At 44.2% G+C, this 18381-nt stretch overlaps 1 protein-coding gene across 1 annotated transcript; it reads left to right on the top strand.

Annotated features, from left to right (window-relative positions):
* The first annotated feature begins 13145 nt into the window (after window positions 1-13145).
* Window positions 13146-15059, top strand: HILPDA (hypoxia inducible lipid droplet associated). The gene is given in 3 exon segments (XM_041727327.1): window positions 13146-13302; window positions 14140-14354; window positions 14357-15059. Coding segments are annotated over 2 exon segments (189 nt in total). The 5' UTR covers window positions 13146-13302; window positions 14140-14203; the 3' UTR covers window positions 14395-15059.
* Window positions 15060-18381: the final 3322 nt, after the last annotated feature.

Here is an 18381-nt window from a genome sequence, read left to right on the forward strand (position 1 = left end):
AATAACAGTGGTGATAATAATAATAAAATATAACCAACATCTATTGAGCGTGTCAGTACAAACACTGCCAAAACCTTTGTCTACATAATGTCATTTAATCTTCAAAATGGTCTTATGGGGGGGGGGGGAGTATCGTCACTCCCACTGAGAGATAATTAATGAGAGAACTGGGCCCCAGGGAGATTAAGTAGCTTATCCAAAGTGACACTGTCAATAAGTAGTGGAGTTGAGCTTCAACTCAGGTTCCATTGACCTGATAGCTGCTGCTCTTGACCCAGAAATACCAACACAAGAAATCCAGTCCCAGGGCTCTAACTCCTCCCATAGGGACAGTGGGGATAGCGAGCCCATGGACTTGGTGATGTTCACCTTTGAAATCCCCTAGCTAACTCTGATTCTACCACCTTCAGCTACTTTCTGTTGTGTTTGGGTCCCCAAGTGGACATTTATACATAACAAAGTACTCATTGACCATTCAGCAGAGCACCTGGAGGGTTTATTCCTCATTGTGATCTAATAAATGGAAGTTAATAAGTTGTTGATAGGTCAATTTCATGTGAATTTTATTTGCAGTGAGTTATTATATTAACCATATATTATACATTTTAAATTCATGTTTACCTTTTTATTACTTATGTGAGCTATATATAAATTTAAGTGATAAGGCCAGAGCCTTATAACCCAAAAGTATGACTATACTATCAAGCTTCTAGACCTGTAAGTTGAACAATCGGAGGGTAGGAGGGAGGAAGGATCCTAAAGGCAAGTAGTCCAGCCTCCAAAATGTCTTGCTCAGTGCTTATTCCTAGTGACGCTTAATAAATAGTTGTGGAATAAATGAATGTTAAAAAGAGGAAAATAGAGGTGCCTGGGTGGCTAAGTTGGTTAAGCATCTGCCTTCGGCTCAGGTCATGATCCTGGGGTCCTGAGATCAAGCCCCACATTGGGCTCCCTGCTCGGTAGGGAGTCTGCTTCTCCCTCTCCTGCTCCACTGCTTGGGCTCTCTCTCTCTTTCTCTCTCTGTCAAATAAATAAATAAAGCCTTTAAAAAAAAAAAAGAGGAAAATAGTCATAAAATTAAAAACAAATAGGGAAATATTTTCTCATAAATACAATAGATAAGGGCTCAACTTAATACAGAAAGAACTTGGAAAACTGATAAGAGGAACAGAAACTTATTTTAAGTTTTATTTATTTAAGTCATCTCTATACCCAATGTAGGGCTTGAACTTCCAACCCCAAAATCTAGTAGCATGCTCTTCTGACTGAGCTAGCTGGTGCCCCAACAAGATATCTTTAATAAAAAATGACATTGTCAAATACATGCCCTTTCTGGAAATCAGCATATAAATTTATAAGAAAGCATGGGAACCACATGAGGATAAGTGAACCACAGTTATGTGAGAAAGGGGACTTAATCAGAAAATGCAAGAAGCCTAGCAGCAGAGCTGGGTTTGACCTTTATCAGACAAGCAAGAGGGCAGGAGAGGGATTGCTGTGTGTTCTGACAGGATGATCAGATGTCCCAGGTTGGGAAAAGCAGCCAGAAGAATCAGAAGTAGATATATCGACGAGCTTCTTGTTGTGGGGTTGGGAATGACTTTACCGGGAAGGGGTTAGAAGGTGAGCCCATCCACTGGGGAGGAAATCTAGCTCTGATGGTAGACAGTATCCTCCCTGAAGCTAGGACCCCCTCTGTCTTGCCCTGACAGGTCAGAGGAGCCCAACCTCGGGTGTAGGGTTTATTGAAATCTGGGCTCTGATCAGAGTGGTAACTTCTCATTCTTGTGGGCATAGGAATATGTCCTTTCCTTGGTCAATCAGGCAATGCAACTCGGGAGCTGAGCAAGGCAAGGTTGATTACTAAGCTTGTTTCCAGGCCATTGTCTTGTCTCCAGATTGTGGAATGACTTTGACTTCGTGCCCTTCCCATTGATGATGTCTCTTCCTCAGGGTATAATTTCACAACGCATTCCCTCAATGGGAAGGGGCTGTTCAGGAGTGCTGGCCTCTGGGACCATGGGGAGACTGCTCTCATTGCCTGGCTTGCAAGAAGTGAGGGAACTAGGAACTGCAGGCAGCCCATGTCTACTATCTACGGGGTGATTCACTAATCCAACCAAAGAACTTGAACTTCCTGGAGTGATGAGCCTAGCACAGTTTCAGGCACACAAAAACAACAATAGTCACACGCCTCTTGACCAAGTGACCTGAACCAGGAGGCTTTGAAAGCCACACACCCACGCACTCTAGGGTGGCAGGAGTTCACATCAACAACGAGAACATCAACTGTCCGAGAGCCACTGCCAGAGTAAAGGTTCCTAAGTGTGCACACACCTGTCCTGATGCACACACCCAGAACACCTGGGCTCTGCATGTCCCATTACACACCAAGCACAATCTTCTGGGTGGCCCTCATTTTGCATGAGTCCCTAAGTTGACGTTTCCTTTACTGTGAAAGATTCTCCACATCCCTTTCTTTTTCTTTTTCCTTGACTTCTCCCTGCTTTGCAGAGACAGAAGAGGCAGGGGACAACTATAAATTTATTCCAAAAGTCAGAGGACAAGAGGCTGCCATGATGCTGTAACAGCACTGAGTTAGAGAATCTAATCTGCTAGAAGGAAAGTTAGAGCATATGGAGCTCAGTCTGTTTGTTTCAACAGAGAGGACTGTAGGATGGAGAGAGGAAAAGATTTACCCATTGCTCCGGCTGGGCAGTGGCTGAGCCTCAATTTGATGATATGGGTGGGATGGGCAGAGAAAGTATGAGTTTAGTCTACCTAAAGGATTTAGTGAGCTCAGGGGGTTTCAGTGATCTGTATTGCCTGTGTGTGATAAGAGATTGATTGATCAGGGGACCTGAGTGGCTCAGTTAAGCGGCTGCTTTTGGCTCAAGTCATGAACCCGGACTCCCAAGATGGAGTCCCCCTGTTTGGCAATCTGCTTGGTAGGGAGTCTGCTTCTCCTTCTGCCCCTCCCCTGATCATTCTCCCTTTCTCAAATAAATAAATAAAATCTTTTTTTTTTTTTAAAGAGATTGATCAGATAACTACTGAACACCTGGTTTGTACAAGGCACAGATTAAAAAGAATATATTTTGGGGGATGTTCGGGTGGCTCAGTTAAGTCAGTTAAGCATCAGACTTTTGATATTGGCTCAGGTCTTGATCTCAGGGTCATGAGTTCAAGCCCCTCATTGGGCTCCACACTGGGCATAGAGAATACTTTTTTAAAAAAAAGATAATATATTTTTAAATCTTAAAATAACCCTTCCTCTCAAAGTAATTACAATCTAACAGTGAAAATAAATGAATAAGTAAAACATTTGTAATATTTTTTTTTTCATTTGTAATAATTCTTAAGAACAGTACAGGAGGTTCTCTAGATAGAACATGCTTATCAGCTGAGAGGCAAAACATTGAATGCTATGACATCAGGAACTGATACTTCAGTAAGCAAAAGAACCAGAGTTGGGGGCCTGGGGAGGATCATAGGGCCTAAAGAAAGAGCTGGGAGGGCAGCCCCGGTGGCTCAGTGGTTTAGCGCCGCCTTCAGCCTAGGGTCTGATCCTGGAGACCTGGGATGGAGTCCCATGTTGGGCTCCCTGCATGGAGCCTGCTTCTCCCTCTGCCTGAGTCTCTGCCTCTGTGTGTGTGTGTGTGTGTGTGTGTGTGTGTGTGTGTGTGTCTTTCATGAATAAATAAATAAATAAAATCTTTAAAAAAGAAAAGAAAAGAAAGAGCTGGGAGCCTGACAGACTGGGTGGATTTAGCTGTCTTTCAGGGAGAGGGTTGGGAGGGTTGGGAGGTTGGAGTTGAGTTGGGGGAAGGACTCAGGAGGACCTGGGCCATCACCATTGAGGGGAAAGAAGAGGAGAATTCTGACCAGATTGTCTTGCCCGGCAGCAGCTTCTGGCCTTCTTGGCTGGGATGAGAGGCAGCAGGGCAACCGCCTTGCCCTCTACTAGCTGACTGGGAACAGAGCTATGCAGTTAGTCAGCTGGCAGCAGAAATGTCTGGGCGTCTGTGTCTGGGGGAAAGGTGTCAGCCTGACAGGAAGACAGAGAATGTACCCATGTGTACCCACATATGTAAACACAGGGTATGTGTGTATGTAGCCACACACAGAAGAGGGGGATGTAGATGTTGCAATGATGAATGAAAATAGCACAGAAATCAGGAGAAACCCATTGCCTTCCAGGCTTTCACCCCAACTTCCATCTCCCTGATATGACAGCCAGACACCCACCTGCCCCCTCCTGGAGCTCCTGCAGCCACTTGCCAAGAAGCACAAAGCTCTCTCCACTCCATGCCTGGCTGGGTCATGGCTGACCTGGGTGCCCCACTTTCAGTGCACTGTGAACACCAAGACAGGAAGAAGAAAGGCTTCTCCTAGGTCTTAACATTTAATAATTTTAAGATTCCATGAAGGAAAGAGGGAGAAGAATGTCCACATGTGGATTTATTCCAGTTGTTGGATGGGCATAACTTAGTAATCACAGAAAGAGAAAACTTTTAAAATATATGTTTTGAGTTAGTTTCCTTTTTATTATTATCTATAGAAATCAGAGGACTAGAGAGGCTCAGCCTTTGTTGAGATGGGGAAACAGTTTCTTCACCCTAAATTTTCCTAGGCTTTTTCATTCACATGCTTTCTCAAAATTCACTGAATTTTTCTTCTTACCATATATGCTTATAGTAGAAGATCTGAAACTATAGGAAACTATAAAACTAATTCATAATCTACCACTCACTCATTTTAAGAACTTCCATAGGCCCTAGACGTGACTCCAGCCCATTAAAATAAACTCATATCCCACATTTAAAGTTATTGAGTTGAGTAAAATTGTCTAGTTGACATAATGTCATATTTGAGGGACCTTTGATTAACTGTTCATTCATTTTAATTTTGCTTTTCAAAAAATTTTGAAGCAATGTATTTTCTCTTCTATATCTCAAACATTTTTGAGAGTCCTTGAAAAGTCTGTAGGCCCCTGGCACTCTTTTGTGACTAATGAATTAAAAGGGCTTGCCCAGTGAAAACTAATGTCAAGGTTAATATTTCAGAGTATATCCTATCAGTCTCTCTCTCTCTCTCTCTCTCTCTCTCTCTCTCTCTATATATATATATATATATATATATATATATATGATATAAATGATATTTATGTATGATATTTATATATGATATTTATATATATCATGGTTAATGTAGATGGGCCATATAGTTTTGAATACTATTTTTTCACAAGATTTTATTTATTTATTTATGAGAGATACAGAGAGGCAGAGACATAGGCAGAGGAAGAAGCAGGTTCCCTGTGGGGAGCCCAATGCAGGACTCCATCTCAGGACCCCAGGATCACACCCTGAGCCAAAGGCAGATGCTCCACCACTGAGCCACCCAGGCGTCTAAATACTATTTTTTCTAACTCTGCATTGTTTATCCGGGATTTCCCAAATGGGGCTTGGGGACAGGAGTCCATTGTGCCTTTGGGACTCACTCCCACCCATGCTGTAGTTTCTTAGCACAGGTTCTAGAACCACACACCTCTGAGGTAGAAACACTTAGAGGCAGCTCATTTCCCTCAGCCCTGTGTTTCACAGAAAAGAAAACTGAGGCCTGGAAAAGCAACTTGTCCCAGGTTGGTAGGTAGTTAGCACCAGAACCACACTCAGAATTTTGGCCCCTGGCCCAGGTAGGGGGTGTAGAAGCCTCTGTTTGCATTGGGTGCCCTTTGCCCATCTTTTGGAACTGACTCTACCTTCCATGGGCATCTTTCTCTGGTGCCCTGCACTGCCCTAGCCCTCCCACTCACCCCCACCCCCACAGCCGCCCTGCTCTTGACCCAGTTTCTCCATCCAAACTCCCTTGGCTGTTTTCCCCTCATTGCATATCTCCTGTTGTCACAATGTTGCACAAGCAATTAATTTACAAAATGTTAATTTACATTTTTAAAGTTTTTTTCTCTAATTATAAAAGTAACACATGCACCCGCAAGAAAATTTTGGAGGAAAAATTGCATAGCTATATCACCCAGAAATAATCATTGCTAAAATGTTGCACAATTACTAATATATAAAACCAATCACTGAGGATCTGCTCTTTTTCTTAAAAAATATTTAATCATTCAGTAAGTATTTTTTGAGCACCTAATGCCAGGTAACGCTATGGGTTTAAGTATGTAGTTATTGACAAAATAGTTCAAATCCTTATCTTCAAGGAGCTACCTTCTAGTGGCGGAAGACAGATGATTAACATTTAAGTATAAGATAGGTTTGGTGGTATCAAGTAGTGTGAAGAAAAGATGAAGCAGAGTAGGGGAGATGGACAGAATGGGGGTGTGTTTTATATAGGGTGGTTAGGAAGGCCTCCCTGAGAAATGACATTTGATCAGAGTCCAGAAGGGAGTGAGAGAGTAAGCCATTCATTTATGCATCCATCTATTCCACAAATATTTACTGAACATGTATCAGACACTGAGGATAGAGTAGAGAATAAAAGAAATATTCCACTCTGGGCCACTAGTCCTCTCCTTCACGGCTAATATGTGATCTGCTCCACCCAATGGCTTGAAGCCTGAATCGTTCAAAAGGTAACAGGAAGAGCTGCCCTTAACATTTTAATATGGTCTTAAAATGCCTAAAATTAATCAATATCTACCTTCCACTCAGTAAGTCTTGTTCAGCTTTCTCTACTCACTGTTTCCAACTTAAAGGTTTACCATTATTTTTTAGTTTGTTATTGTTACTTTGCCAAAGTAATCATTACTACTAAAAAGGGGTTTACTTTTTTTTTAACTCTTAAAACTCTTTATTTTGAAATGACTTTGGACTTAAAGTTGCAAAGCGAAGCAGTAGAAACAATTCCCAAGTACTTCTCCAGGGTTAGTATCTAGGGTCTTTATGTTGTGATGGTGAAGCCAGGGCATTGGCATTGATACAGCTCTGTTCATGAACCACCAGCTCATTCAGGTTCCATGCAAAGTTCTGGTGCTGTCTCTCCCAAGAGAGGACTGCTCCAATCTCACGTGCTGTGCTCTGCTGCCACTTTTCTGCTCTCTTCTAGTCTGGAAAAAATAGTTTTGAGTAGTCATAATTTGTTTTCTCACCATTTTTTCTTGAATCTATTTGCTTCTGGGTTCAGGTTTCTTTTTAAGCACTTGAAAAGTTCCTTAGTAAGGGTCTGTAGTGATTAGTTCTGTCTTTGTTTGTCAGTGGATGATGTCTTTAATTGGCCTTTCTTTTTAGAGAATAACAGCTTTATTAAGATCTCATTCACATGCCAAATTTCACCCTTTCAAAATGTACAGTTCATTTACAGAGTTGTGCAACCAGCACCACTGCCTAATTTTAGAACATTTTCATCATCCCAGGAAGAAATCCTGTACCCATTAGCTGTCACCCCTCATTCCTCTCTCCCTCCAGGCCCTGGCAACCACTAACCTACTTCCTATCTCTATAGACTTGCCTATTCTGGACATGTCATATAAATGGAGTCATTCACTGTGTATCCTTTTGTGTCTGACCTCTTTCACTTAACATAATATGCTCAAGGTTCACTCATACTAAAACATGTATAGTACTTAAATTTTATGGTTGGATAATATTCCATTGTGTCACATTTTGTTTATAGTTGGTGGACATTTGAGTTGTTTCCACTTTTTTGGCTATTAAATACAGTGCTGTTGTGAATATCTGTATATAAGTTTCTGGGTGAACATATATCTTCAGTTCTCTTGGATATTTACTTCAGAGTAGAATGGTTGATAATACGGTGATTCTATGTTTAATTTTTTGAGGAATTGTTAAACTGTTTTCCACAACAGCTGTTTTACATTCCCAACCACAATGTGTAAGGGTTCCACATCCACTGCTTATTTTATTTTCTTTTAAATTCTCTATATAATTCTCTCTCTCTCTCTCTAGATATATATATTAGATAGATAGTTAGATATAAATATAGATATATAGATAGATATAGATATAGATAGATCTTTCCTAGTGGGTAGGAGGTGGTAACTCATTTTTGCTAAGATTTTATTTATTTATTTGACAGAGAGAGAGAGAGAGAGAGAAACAGATCATGAGCAATGGCAAGAGGGAGAAGCAGACTCCTCACTGAGCAGGGAGCCAGTTATGGGGCTCAATCCCAGGACCCCAGGATCAGAACCCAAGTCAAAGACAGATGCTTGACTGGGTGAGCCACCCAGGCACCCCGGTATCTTGTTTTTAAAAACTATTTTACTTCTTTATTTGAGAGAGAGAGAGAGAGAGAGAGAATCTCAAGCAGACTCCATGCTCAGCATGGAGACTGATGTGGGACCCGACCCCAAGACCCTGCCATCAAGAGTAGGATGCTTAATGAACTGAGTCACCCAGGTCTTGTTGGTATCTCATTTTGTACGTTCTTTCTGGGGAGTCTGTTTTAACACAAACTGTAGCATATTATACACACACCATACGCTTAGCTTTTCCACTTATTGTATTGTGGAGATCACGTCAGTCTGTGCAAAACCCTTTATTCTTTTGGCTGGCTTTATAGTAACCCACTGTATGATCATGCAGTCCTGGTACTGGTCACTCACTTAACCAGTTCCTATTAATAGGCTGCTCTGTTTCTTTCCAATCTCTAATATTACAAACAGTGCTGTAATGACTGCCTCTATATACTCCATTTTCTATATGCAGGAATTTGTCTGTAATGATCATTTCTAGATATGAAATTCTAGGTTAAAGGGCATATGCATTCTTTTATTTTTATAGCTACTGTGTAATTGATTTCCATAGAGAGTGTACCAATTTATACTCACCACCTTGGCAAAGACATGTTCTTTAAATGGACCCCAGATCATAAGACCAGATTTGTGAAGATATTATATTCTTAGTATGGTACTCCTGTGTGGGCTGACTATGGAAGCACTTTTTTTGAGGGGCTTGGGGTAAGGATATGGTTCATTAAGGAGCTTTCCTTGATTAGCAGTTCCCAAGGAGAAGATAGAACTTATAAAGGGTTTATCTTGAGGCCCTGTCTATCTTTCTTTGGTAGAACAATGGAGACTCACTGAAGATGCCGGGTAAGATCATTTGTTTATATATTTCTCCAATCAACAAATATTTATTGAAAGCCTACTATGTGGTGCTAGGATGAAATGAAGACAAAATTAGACCAGATACTCCTTTCACTGATGTTTTCAGGCTTTTAAGGGGGAAGCAGACATTACTACAATCAAGGGTAAGGGGGATCCCTGGGTGGCGCAGCGGTTTGGCGCCTGCCTTTGGCCCAGGGCGTGATCCTGGAGACCCGGGATCGAATCCCACATCGGGCTCCCGGTGCATGGAGCCTGCCTGTATCTCCCTCTGCCTGTGTCTCTGCCTCTCTTTCTCTCTCTGTGTGTGTGACTATCATAAATAAAAATTTAAAAAAAGGGATCCCTGGGTGGCGCAGCGGTTTGGCGCCTGCCTTTGGCCCAGGGCGCGATCCTGGAGACCCGGGATCGAATCCCACATCGGGCTCCTGGTGCATGGAGCCTGCTTCTCCCTCTGCCTGTGTCTCTGCCTCTCTCTCTCTGTGACTATCATAAGTAAATAAAAATAAAAATAAATTTTAAAAAAGTCAAGGGTAAGGTAACTAACAGTGATGGAAATGTATGTCATGCTACTGCAGCCTGTAGCAAGGATCTGAGGGGTCAGCAAAGGGGTCTCAGAGGAAATATGGTTTTTGTTTTGTTTTAAAGATTTTATTTACTTATTTAAGAGAGAGAGAGAACAGCTGAGTCCCCCAGGCAGCCCACGGAAACATATTTGAATTGAGATATGAAAGATGAGTAAAAGACTAGCTGGTGTGGCTAACAAAGTGGGAAGGCACTCATACCTGCCACACAGGGTTGTTATGGGAGTTCAGTTAAATCATATTATGTAAGACATTCAAAAAAATGCATGGCAGGTGCCAATTATTTGGAAAATGCTTACTTTGCTTCCAGTCTTCCACTCACTCATGGTGAATTTGTTAAACAATCCCCAAGCGGACCACTGCCACCCTAGCCATGCTCTTCCTTCTTATTTCTCTCCCACCCAGTTCCCTCTCTTCCTCTATTTCGGGGCTCCTAAGCACTGCCATATGTTCACAATAGTCTACCCTTGGAGCTAATCAGATTAGTAACCACCATTTACTTTGCCCTTAATCTATACTAAGTACGTTACATCCATTATTTAAACTTCCTAACAGTCTAACCTACTAAAGTTAGAACTATTATTACTCCCATTCTTTTTTTTTTTATTACTCCCATTCTTAAAAAAGTTTTTATTTACTTATTCACGAGAGACACAGAGAGAGATACAGAGAGAGAGGCAGAGACACAGGCAGAAGGAACAGCAGGCTCCCTGCCAGGAGCCCAATGTGGGACAGGATCCTGGGACTCCGGGATCACAAAGGCAGATGCTCAACCACTGAGCCACCGAAGCATCTCATTACTCCCATCTTATAAAGGAAGAAACTGAGGCAAGCAGAGCCCAAGGACAATAGGTTGCAAATTGCAGAGCAGGACTCATGCACAAGTCTAATTTTTTTTTTAAATTTAAAGGATTTATTTATTTTTAAAGATTTTATTTACTCATTTGACAGAGTGTGAGAGAGCACAAGCAGTGGGGAGCTGCAGAGGCAGAGAGAGCCCCATGCAGGGCTCAATCCCAGGACCCGTGGATCATGATCCAAGTCCAATTCATTTTTAACCATGACCCCTATAGTGCCTTGGGTTGGCAGTTATCTTTTGCAGGTCTTATTTATCCAACTAGATAACAACCTGATTTAAGATAAGAATTTGCCCCTAGGGGCACCTGGGTGATTCAGCTGGTACAGAATGTGACTCTTGATCTCAGGTTTGTAAATTCCAGCCCTGCACTGGACCTAGAGAATACTTAAAAAAAAAAAAAAAAATATATATATATATATATATATATATACACACACACACACATTCAAGTGGTTTAGTAAAATAATAGCCACTCCTTATGGAGCATCTCCTATTTATCTATATATTATTTCCCCCATTTTATAGATTAGGAAACTAAGGCTCCAATAGATTAATTAACTTGGCCAAGGTGATGGAGATGGGACAAGAGTCCCGATTTAGATATGCCCAGTTCCTACCCAAAGATGACAGCCAATAATATTCATACCTGGTACAAGGGAAGCACAGGGCTACATTCACCTAAACCCTGGTTAACTACAGCTGGTATGACATTTAGGCAATGACAGTGACTATGGGGAGAGAGGGAATTGTTGAGAGGTGCCCATGTCTTACTTCTAGCTGTGTAAACATAAAAATTGAGAGCTCACAATAAGCAGAGCCCAAAGGATTATTGTGGAATTCCTGGGTTCACGTGCCAAACATAAGCTACTATGACCAAAGCCCCTCTTTGGGAGTTTTGTAATGGATAATACAGATAATGTTAACACTCATGGAATGTTTTCTTTGTGCTTTACAAGGATGAATTCATTTAACTTCCAGTTAAGGGCTGCTATTATTCTCATTTAACATCTGAGGAAACTGAAGTACAGCAAGGTTAAAGAATTTGCCCAAAGCACCCAACTAGCAAGTTGGGACATCTGGCAGTGTGATTTCAGAGCTCTAGCGTCTCGTCACAACAGTGCAAGAGTTGCTGAGTCCAGCACATAAACAGTCAAAACTCTAAGGAAAGACCAAAAATTCCTGCGGTCTAAGTAGAGAAGTTAGTTTATAAGTGCCTGCCTGCCAGCACGTCTCCATCCCCAACTTTCTCCTTTTCCGACTCAGTCCTCCCAGAAAACAAGACCACAAGCACAGAAAGTAGGGGAAAGGTCGCAGTTGGGATGTGGCTCCTCCCTTCCTGCTCGTTTGTTCGTTCATCCTTTTTTGCAAAATTGCAGAGCCTATGCCGAAGGCTCCGGGTTCTCTCTTACGCATCCAGCCCCCGCACTTGCCCCTGGCACATGGGACGGCCAGTCCCACAACTCTGTGGCCCTGCTTAGGGTCACCTTCCCCCCGCGCTGTGGCCAAACTGCCATCCCCAGGAGGAAAGCCGTGAAAACACTGACAGCCCTTCAGTGTGGAGGCTCTTCAGGGGCCTTCCCGGCATCTCCCTAGGACTCTTATTTTCTGAGATCTGCTCTCCCGGCAGAAGGTCTACATTTCTCCGGTTTCCTGGGGGGTGGAGAGGTGCTTTGTAAGGTTTCTCAGCCCGCAGATCTGGGGATGAGGCTGATTGTCACCTCCTAGCTCTTTGTTTCAATCTGAAAGTACCTTTAAAAAATTATCTAGTGGGGGTTCCTGGGTGGCGCAGTACATTGTGTGTCTGCCTTAGGCTCAGGCCCATGATCCCAGGGTCCCTGGCATCTGGCTCCCTGGTCCCTGCCCAGGGGGCGTCTGCCTCTCCCCCAGCTCATGCTCTCCTCTCTCTCAAATAAATAAAGTCTTTAAAAACAGGCCCAGGGAATACAAAGTGACTTGTCCGTGTGCATTCAGGCACAGACGCCAGGGCCAGCTGAGTATTTCACATTTTCTCACATATGACAGACATTCCTGGAGAGCGGAACTTAATACGTTGTAAAGGGGCCTCTCATCATTCCAGTGGTATCGACGGTAAACTAAATGTCAGGGTCTGGAATGGCTGAGGAATCCCAGTTCTCCTAGAAAGTGAAAGTCAGCTCTACAGTCGCTGGAATTTAAATACTAGGAGTGGGGGTAGGGGTGGGACCTGTTGCCTTCCGGCGATCTGTGCTTCGTCGAGTGTCTGGGGAAGCGCCCGTCTCACCCGTCCTCCCCGCCCCGCCCCGCCCCGCGGGCCTCTGGATCTGGGCACTCCAGGTACGTCTTCCCGTCCACCTGGTACGGGCGTAAATGGGCTGATTCCCTCCGGCTTCCTGCAGCAGGAAAAAGGCAGTCTGAGTTCACGCGCACGCAGTCCCACTGCCGACCTCAGGGACTCACAGACCCCAGGCGGACGCTTTCCCAAACAGGTCGGACGGGAAGCGCGGCGCGCGGGCCCGGGGCGGGGGCGGGGGCGGGGGCGGGGCCACGGACGTGCGTCGGGGCCAGTGCGTGCGGCCCCAGTGCGCGTGCGCGGGCTCGGGGCGGGGCCGCGGCTATAAGTGGGCGGCGTGGGCAGCCTCGCTCAGCTTCGCGCCTGCGGCTGGGCCTTTGCGTCGCGGAGTCGTCTGGGCTGCGCGCTGCGCTTTGGCGCTCACGGGACGTGACTTGCCTGCGGACTCCTGCGAGACCCGCTGTCTGGGCGAGCGGGCCGCTCCTGGCCGTTCCTCCTGGAGGTGAGCGACCCTGTGGGCTTCCCCGGCTTTCCGCCCCGCGCCCCCCGCTGGACTCGTCCTCCCTCCGCCTCCACCTGGGTGCGGAGTCAGCCGCTCCGGCCTTGGCTTCAGAGATGGCCTTGTGTTCCATGTGTCTCTCTTCGTGCTCTCTAGCGCCGGGTTAGGCGTCCCCGTCCGGCCCTGGTCCCACAGCACCCTTGTTAGCACTTGGCGTGTTGTGTGGGTGCTCGCCGCCTAATTTCTTGCCTAAATTGTAGGGCCCTTGAGGGCAGGGTTCATGACTACCGGGCCCGTGCGGTACCTTCCAGGGTGCCTAACACGTTGTAGGTATCCAGGGTGTGTTTGTTGAATAAGTGAACTTGATAGATGTGACTGTCTTGTAATTATTTTGGCTTTACCAAAAAGTTGATGATTAACTGGAACCTGACTGAGGTGTGAGGAGAACCTCTAGGCAGATTGCTTTCTCCTATCCTTACCTCCCCCCCCCCCCAAAAAAAAAAAAACACACAAAAAGACTCCTTTCAGGAAGATTTTTGGTCCCTGGACTGTGGCATAGGGGTGTGCATTGCACCTGGCAGGAGAAATAAAAGGTTTTACTTTAGGAGAAGTAAAAGTTTTAAGGAGTGCTCTTGAATTAGTCCAAGAAGCAAGGCTAGCTCTGCAGCCATGGAGTCTACAGCAGAACTATGCTTGGAGAGTCTGTTGCAAAGAACATCTACTGGTCCCTGTCTCTGACGGGCTGAGCCTCACCCTTAGCTCCACAGGAAGACAGAGGTCAGGACTAGATACATGCATATCCCAAAAGGCTGTCGATTAATCTCACCTCTCTTTCCTCAGTATCCAGAGGCCTTCAAGAAGTGACAGCTCTACCGCTCTACAGAGAAGTGAAGTCCTTTCAGCCATGAAGCCTATGTTGAACCTCTATCTCCTAGGTGTGGTGCTGACCCTGCTCTCCATCTTCGTTAGACTGATGGAGTCCCTGGGAGGCATATTGGAGAGCCCATTGCTGGGGAGCTCTTGGACCACCAGAGGTCATCCAGCCAGTGCAGAGCCCCCAAGGGCATTCCAGACCATCCATCCAGAGAGGTGTGATAAGACCTCCCTCCACCAGCTATAACCTTGGACCACTGGCTTAAACAAATCCAGGCAGGTGTCCAGTTCCTGGGCAGGCAAGCTCAGAACATCAGTGTTACCAGAACAAACTGTTACCAGGCCCTTGAAGGGCTTCTCCATCTGGATGCTCCTTGCCCTGGAAAAAGAGCCTGTCTAATATACCGGTGTGAGTGGGTTGCCTATAACTGCGATGGAATGATGTCACTGCTCTCCCCAGGGTCTGCTGTATACGTTCTGGTGTCCTTTGCACCATGGCTCTGATGTCTCTTAGGGGCTTGTACTTCATGTTCAGCCGTTGGGAGATGGGGTTATTTTCATCCCTGCTTTGTTAGCTTTTTCCAAGAGTTCCTTTGGGTTTGGGTGTTATGGTCAGTTTATGTGGTGTTCAGCTTCTCTTCCATGAGACCTTGTCTGTGTGTGGACAGCAGTTGAAGTGGTAGAGTTGGCATAGGAGGGGGATGATGAAATAGTCAGTGTCCACCTCTCATTGTTTCATATGGTAAAGTCCTTTCTCTAACAAACCATGTATGCATGTATATTGGTCTGAAGGGGGCAGTGGGATGACAAAGCCTGCTCAAGAATGGCATTATGGCCACCATGTGGCTTAAATTAATTTTTCTAATGAAATAAAAGTTGAATATATATTTCTATGTGTCATGTTGACTTCTGCCCTTGAAGTTAATGGTAAGGAAGGGTCTTCATTCCTAGATTTGGGGTTTGACATCTTAAAAACTCCGGAGGAGGGATCCCTGGGTGGCACAGCGGTTTGGCGCCTGCCTTTGGCCCAGGGCGTGATCCTGGAGACCCGGGATCGAATCCCACGTCAGGCTCCCGGTGCATGGAGCCTGCTTCTCCCTCTGCCTGTGTCTCTGCCTCTCTCTCTCTCTCTCTCTCTGTGACTATCATAAAAAACAACAACAACAACAACAAAAAAAAAAAAAACTCCGGAGGAGAAAAGTACTTAGAATACTTTGCTTAAAACATAATGTAGGGGTGCCTGGGTGGCTCAGTGGTTGAGCGTCTGCCTTATGCTCAGATCATGATCCCAGGGTTCTGGGATCGAGTCCCACATCGGGCTCCCTGCAGGTACCTGCTTCTTTCTCTGCCTGTGTCTTTGCCTCTCTCTCTGTGTCTCATGAATAAATAAAATCTAAAAAATAAAAAAATTTTAAATTAAAAAGCATCTCGGGGTTGTGAGTTCAAGGCCCTCATTGAGCTCCACACTGAGCATAGAACCTACTTAAGAAAACCATAAAACAATGTAAATAGACCTGAATTCAGAGGCAAGGGCAGTTGGGTCTGCCCTGTATCAACCAGCTTTCTGAGCCTAGACCAAGAGTATTCTAGTCTTCTCTTGATTCTCCATTTCTTTTTTTTTTTATTTTATTTTTTATTTTTATTTTTTTGATTCTCCATTTCTAAAGAAAAATGATTTCTTCTAGCACCCTCACCTTCAGTCTCTGGGGGAAAGAGGACTATCAGTCCAGTAGGCTTTGTATTTTTCTTCTGTGCTGCTGTTATCCATAGGAATAAGGGCTCAATTTTGATCTCTAGGTCAGCTGGTTTAAACGTCCACACTTCACAGACAATTGTTTCTGCTCACTCCTGGATCTATACAGCTTGGTCTTTACACAGAAATGGAGGGATTTGGGTGGGGTTCTTTTCTTGCCCATATCCACTATATCTGCTGCTCCATGTTCAAGTGCATTCATTCATTCCTCTGCCCATGGTAATATATCCATTCACACTCTCTTGACATTTGTCATTTCATGTATGGTGAGTTTGATTTACTTTTGCCAAAGAGTAAGAAAGGAGTATGGTGCCTCTGCTAACCAACTTTTGCTTCCTGAGTCGTTCTTGAGCTTAAATGCCACTACTCCAGAAGCCAGTGGTTTGGGCATCACTTCTGTTTATTGCACTATGGTAGTCATTAGTGCTGTTTAGCAAGAATTTCCAGCTTCCCACCCATGGGCACATGGTACCGTCCGCCTCCATGATCCTTAGTGGATAGCTGGGGTTATGTGGCTCACCTCTCAGTAGCAGAGTACAAATAAAAAATATAGCTGACTTTTTTTTTTTTTTGGTCTCGGATTTCAGGCACTGACACGTGCCAGTAGCTATCCTAAACATGTTAAATTTGATATATTTTCTCATTCTCATACCTTCAACTCATTTGGGGTGTTTTTAAGTGGGAGAGCTGCCCATGAAAGTCGCTTCCCTAGGCAGTTTAATTGAAATGGTTTATAGGGTGCCACAACCTTTGTGAAGTCTTCACTCTATGACAATCTACTTGGAGATTTTAACAACAGATGTGATGGCCATACCCTGTTTTGATCTTTCCCATGAATAGGGTGACTTGCTGTCTCTGTTTGCCTGGCAGAGGGATTTTTCTGGGATGCAGTACTTTAAGGGCTAAAACTAGGACAGGTCTGGGTAAACCAAGATAGCCCATCAGTCATCCTGCCAAGTTGAGTTTGAAATAGCATTTGTCATTGTAAACATTTCTCAGTTTTATCTGTTAACTGTTAGGGATGAGAAATAGTTGTTTCTGTGAACCCTGCAAGCCCTCTGATTTCTGTAATCTCTTTACAGCCCTTCTATCTACTTGCAGGCTGGCCACTTCAGTTCTTGTCTGAGCTAATCTTGTGCTTTGTCAGTGGTAACCAATAGTACCCAATTCAGGCTGCTAAAATACGGTTCTCGACTTTCCCGTACTTCTTAGATTAGATCAGGTATGTCTTCTCAGTTACTGCAGGCAACAGTTTTACCAATACTTTGCTACTGTATAACATGAGTTGCTGGCTTCCCAACTTTCAATAAGATCACTTTGCTGCCCTCCAAGTAAGTAAATATCACACATACTAAAGTTTGTTGTTTCAAATATGCAACACGCCCTTCTATAGTCCTGTCTCCTTTATCAGTCGAGGGCACGATAGGTTAGGTTAGGTTAGGTTATGCTGCAGCAACAACTCTGAATTCTCAGTAGCATAAAGCAGAACAGTTGCCTAAGGCTGTGTTCCCAGGAAGCAGAATTGGGGCCTAATCAGAAACTATTCCCTTTCCCTGGGGTAAGGGACCTTCACTGCTTCTGCTCAGTGGCACATCATGATCACTAGGCTGCTATGTTTCCTATTCCTCCTCTTCTTCCTTAGTGCATTCATCTTGTCCCTGTTCCACCAATATTTATTAAATGTAAGGGGGCTTATCTTTTTAATTTATAGGTCTCCATCTCAAGCCACATCAGAAACTGGTGTAGAGATTATTGTGCATCACTCAGAGATTCTTGAATTTGAACTTGATGGTGTAGCTGAAGGGAATTACTGGGTTGTCTTCTTTGGGGAGGTATGGTGAATGTATATCACCTAGAGGAGGGATAGTGCGCTGAATGATTATTGACCAGAAGAGTCATTAGTGGTTGTCATTAACGGTCTTCAGATAACTTCTGCCCTTGCCTTTCAAGCATATGATAGAAGTGCACTTCGGGACACCTTTCTGGTTGGACAAGGCCATGAATTCGTTTTGGCCGATGAGTTGTGAGTAGAAGTGACTTGTGTCAATTCTAGATCAGAACACTTAACCACTGGTTCAAAAACCTTAACCTTTCCTCATCCACTACAGTAACCAGCAGTGGTCCAAATGAAACTGCTCCATTAACATAGGTCCTGGAGTGAGGATACCATGGAGAGGAGCCCTTTAGGATACCTGATGAACATGTAGTGTAAATAAAAAATAAACCTCTATTGTGTTAAGCTACTGCAGCATAACTTGGCCTATCCCAACTGATAAACTGCCTTCAGCACCTGCTGGCTATTGCGCATAGACTAAGATTTCATTACTACCTACCTCCAATAACATGCATAAACAGTAGCAGAGCGGGGGGAAGAAACATGTAAACCAATAATGTTTCATGGTTCTGTGATAGGAACATATATGGGACGTGAGTACATAAAGTTACCTACTGGCCGG

Source organism: Vulpes lagopus, chromosome 13 (assembly GCF_018345385.1).
Source record: "Vulpes lagopus strain Blue_001 chromosome 13, ASM1834538v1, whole genome shotgun sequence".
Classification (NCBI taxonomy): Eukaryota; Metazoa; Chordata; class Mammalia; order Carnivora; family Canidae; genus Vulpes; species Vulpes lagopus.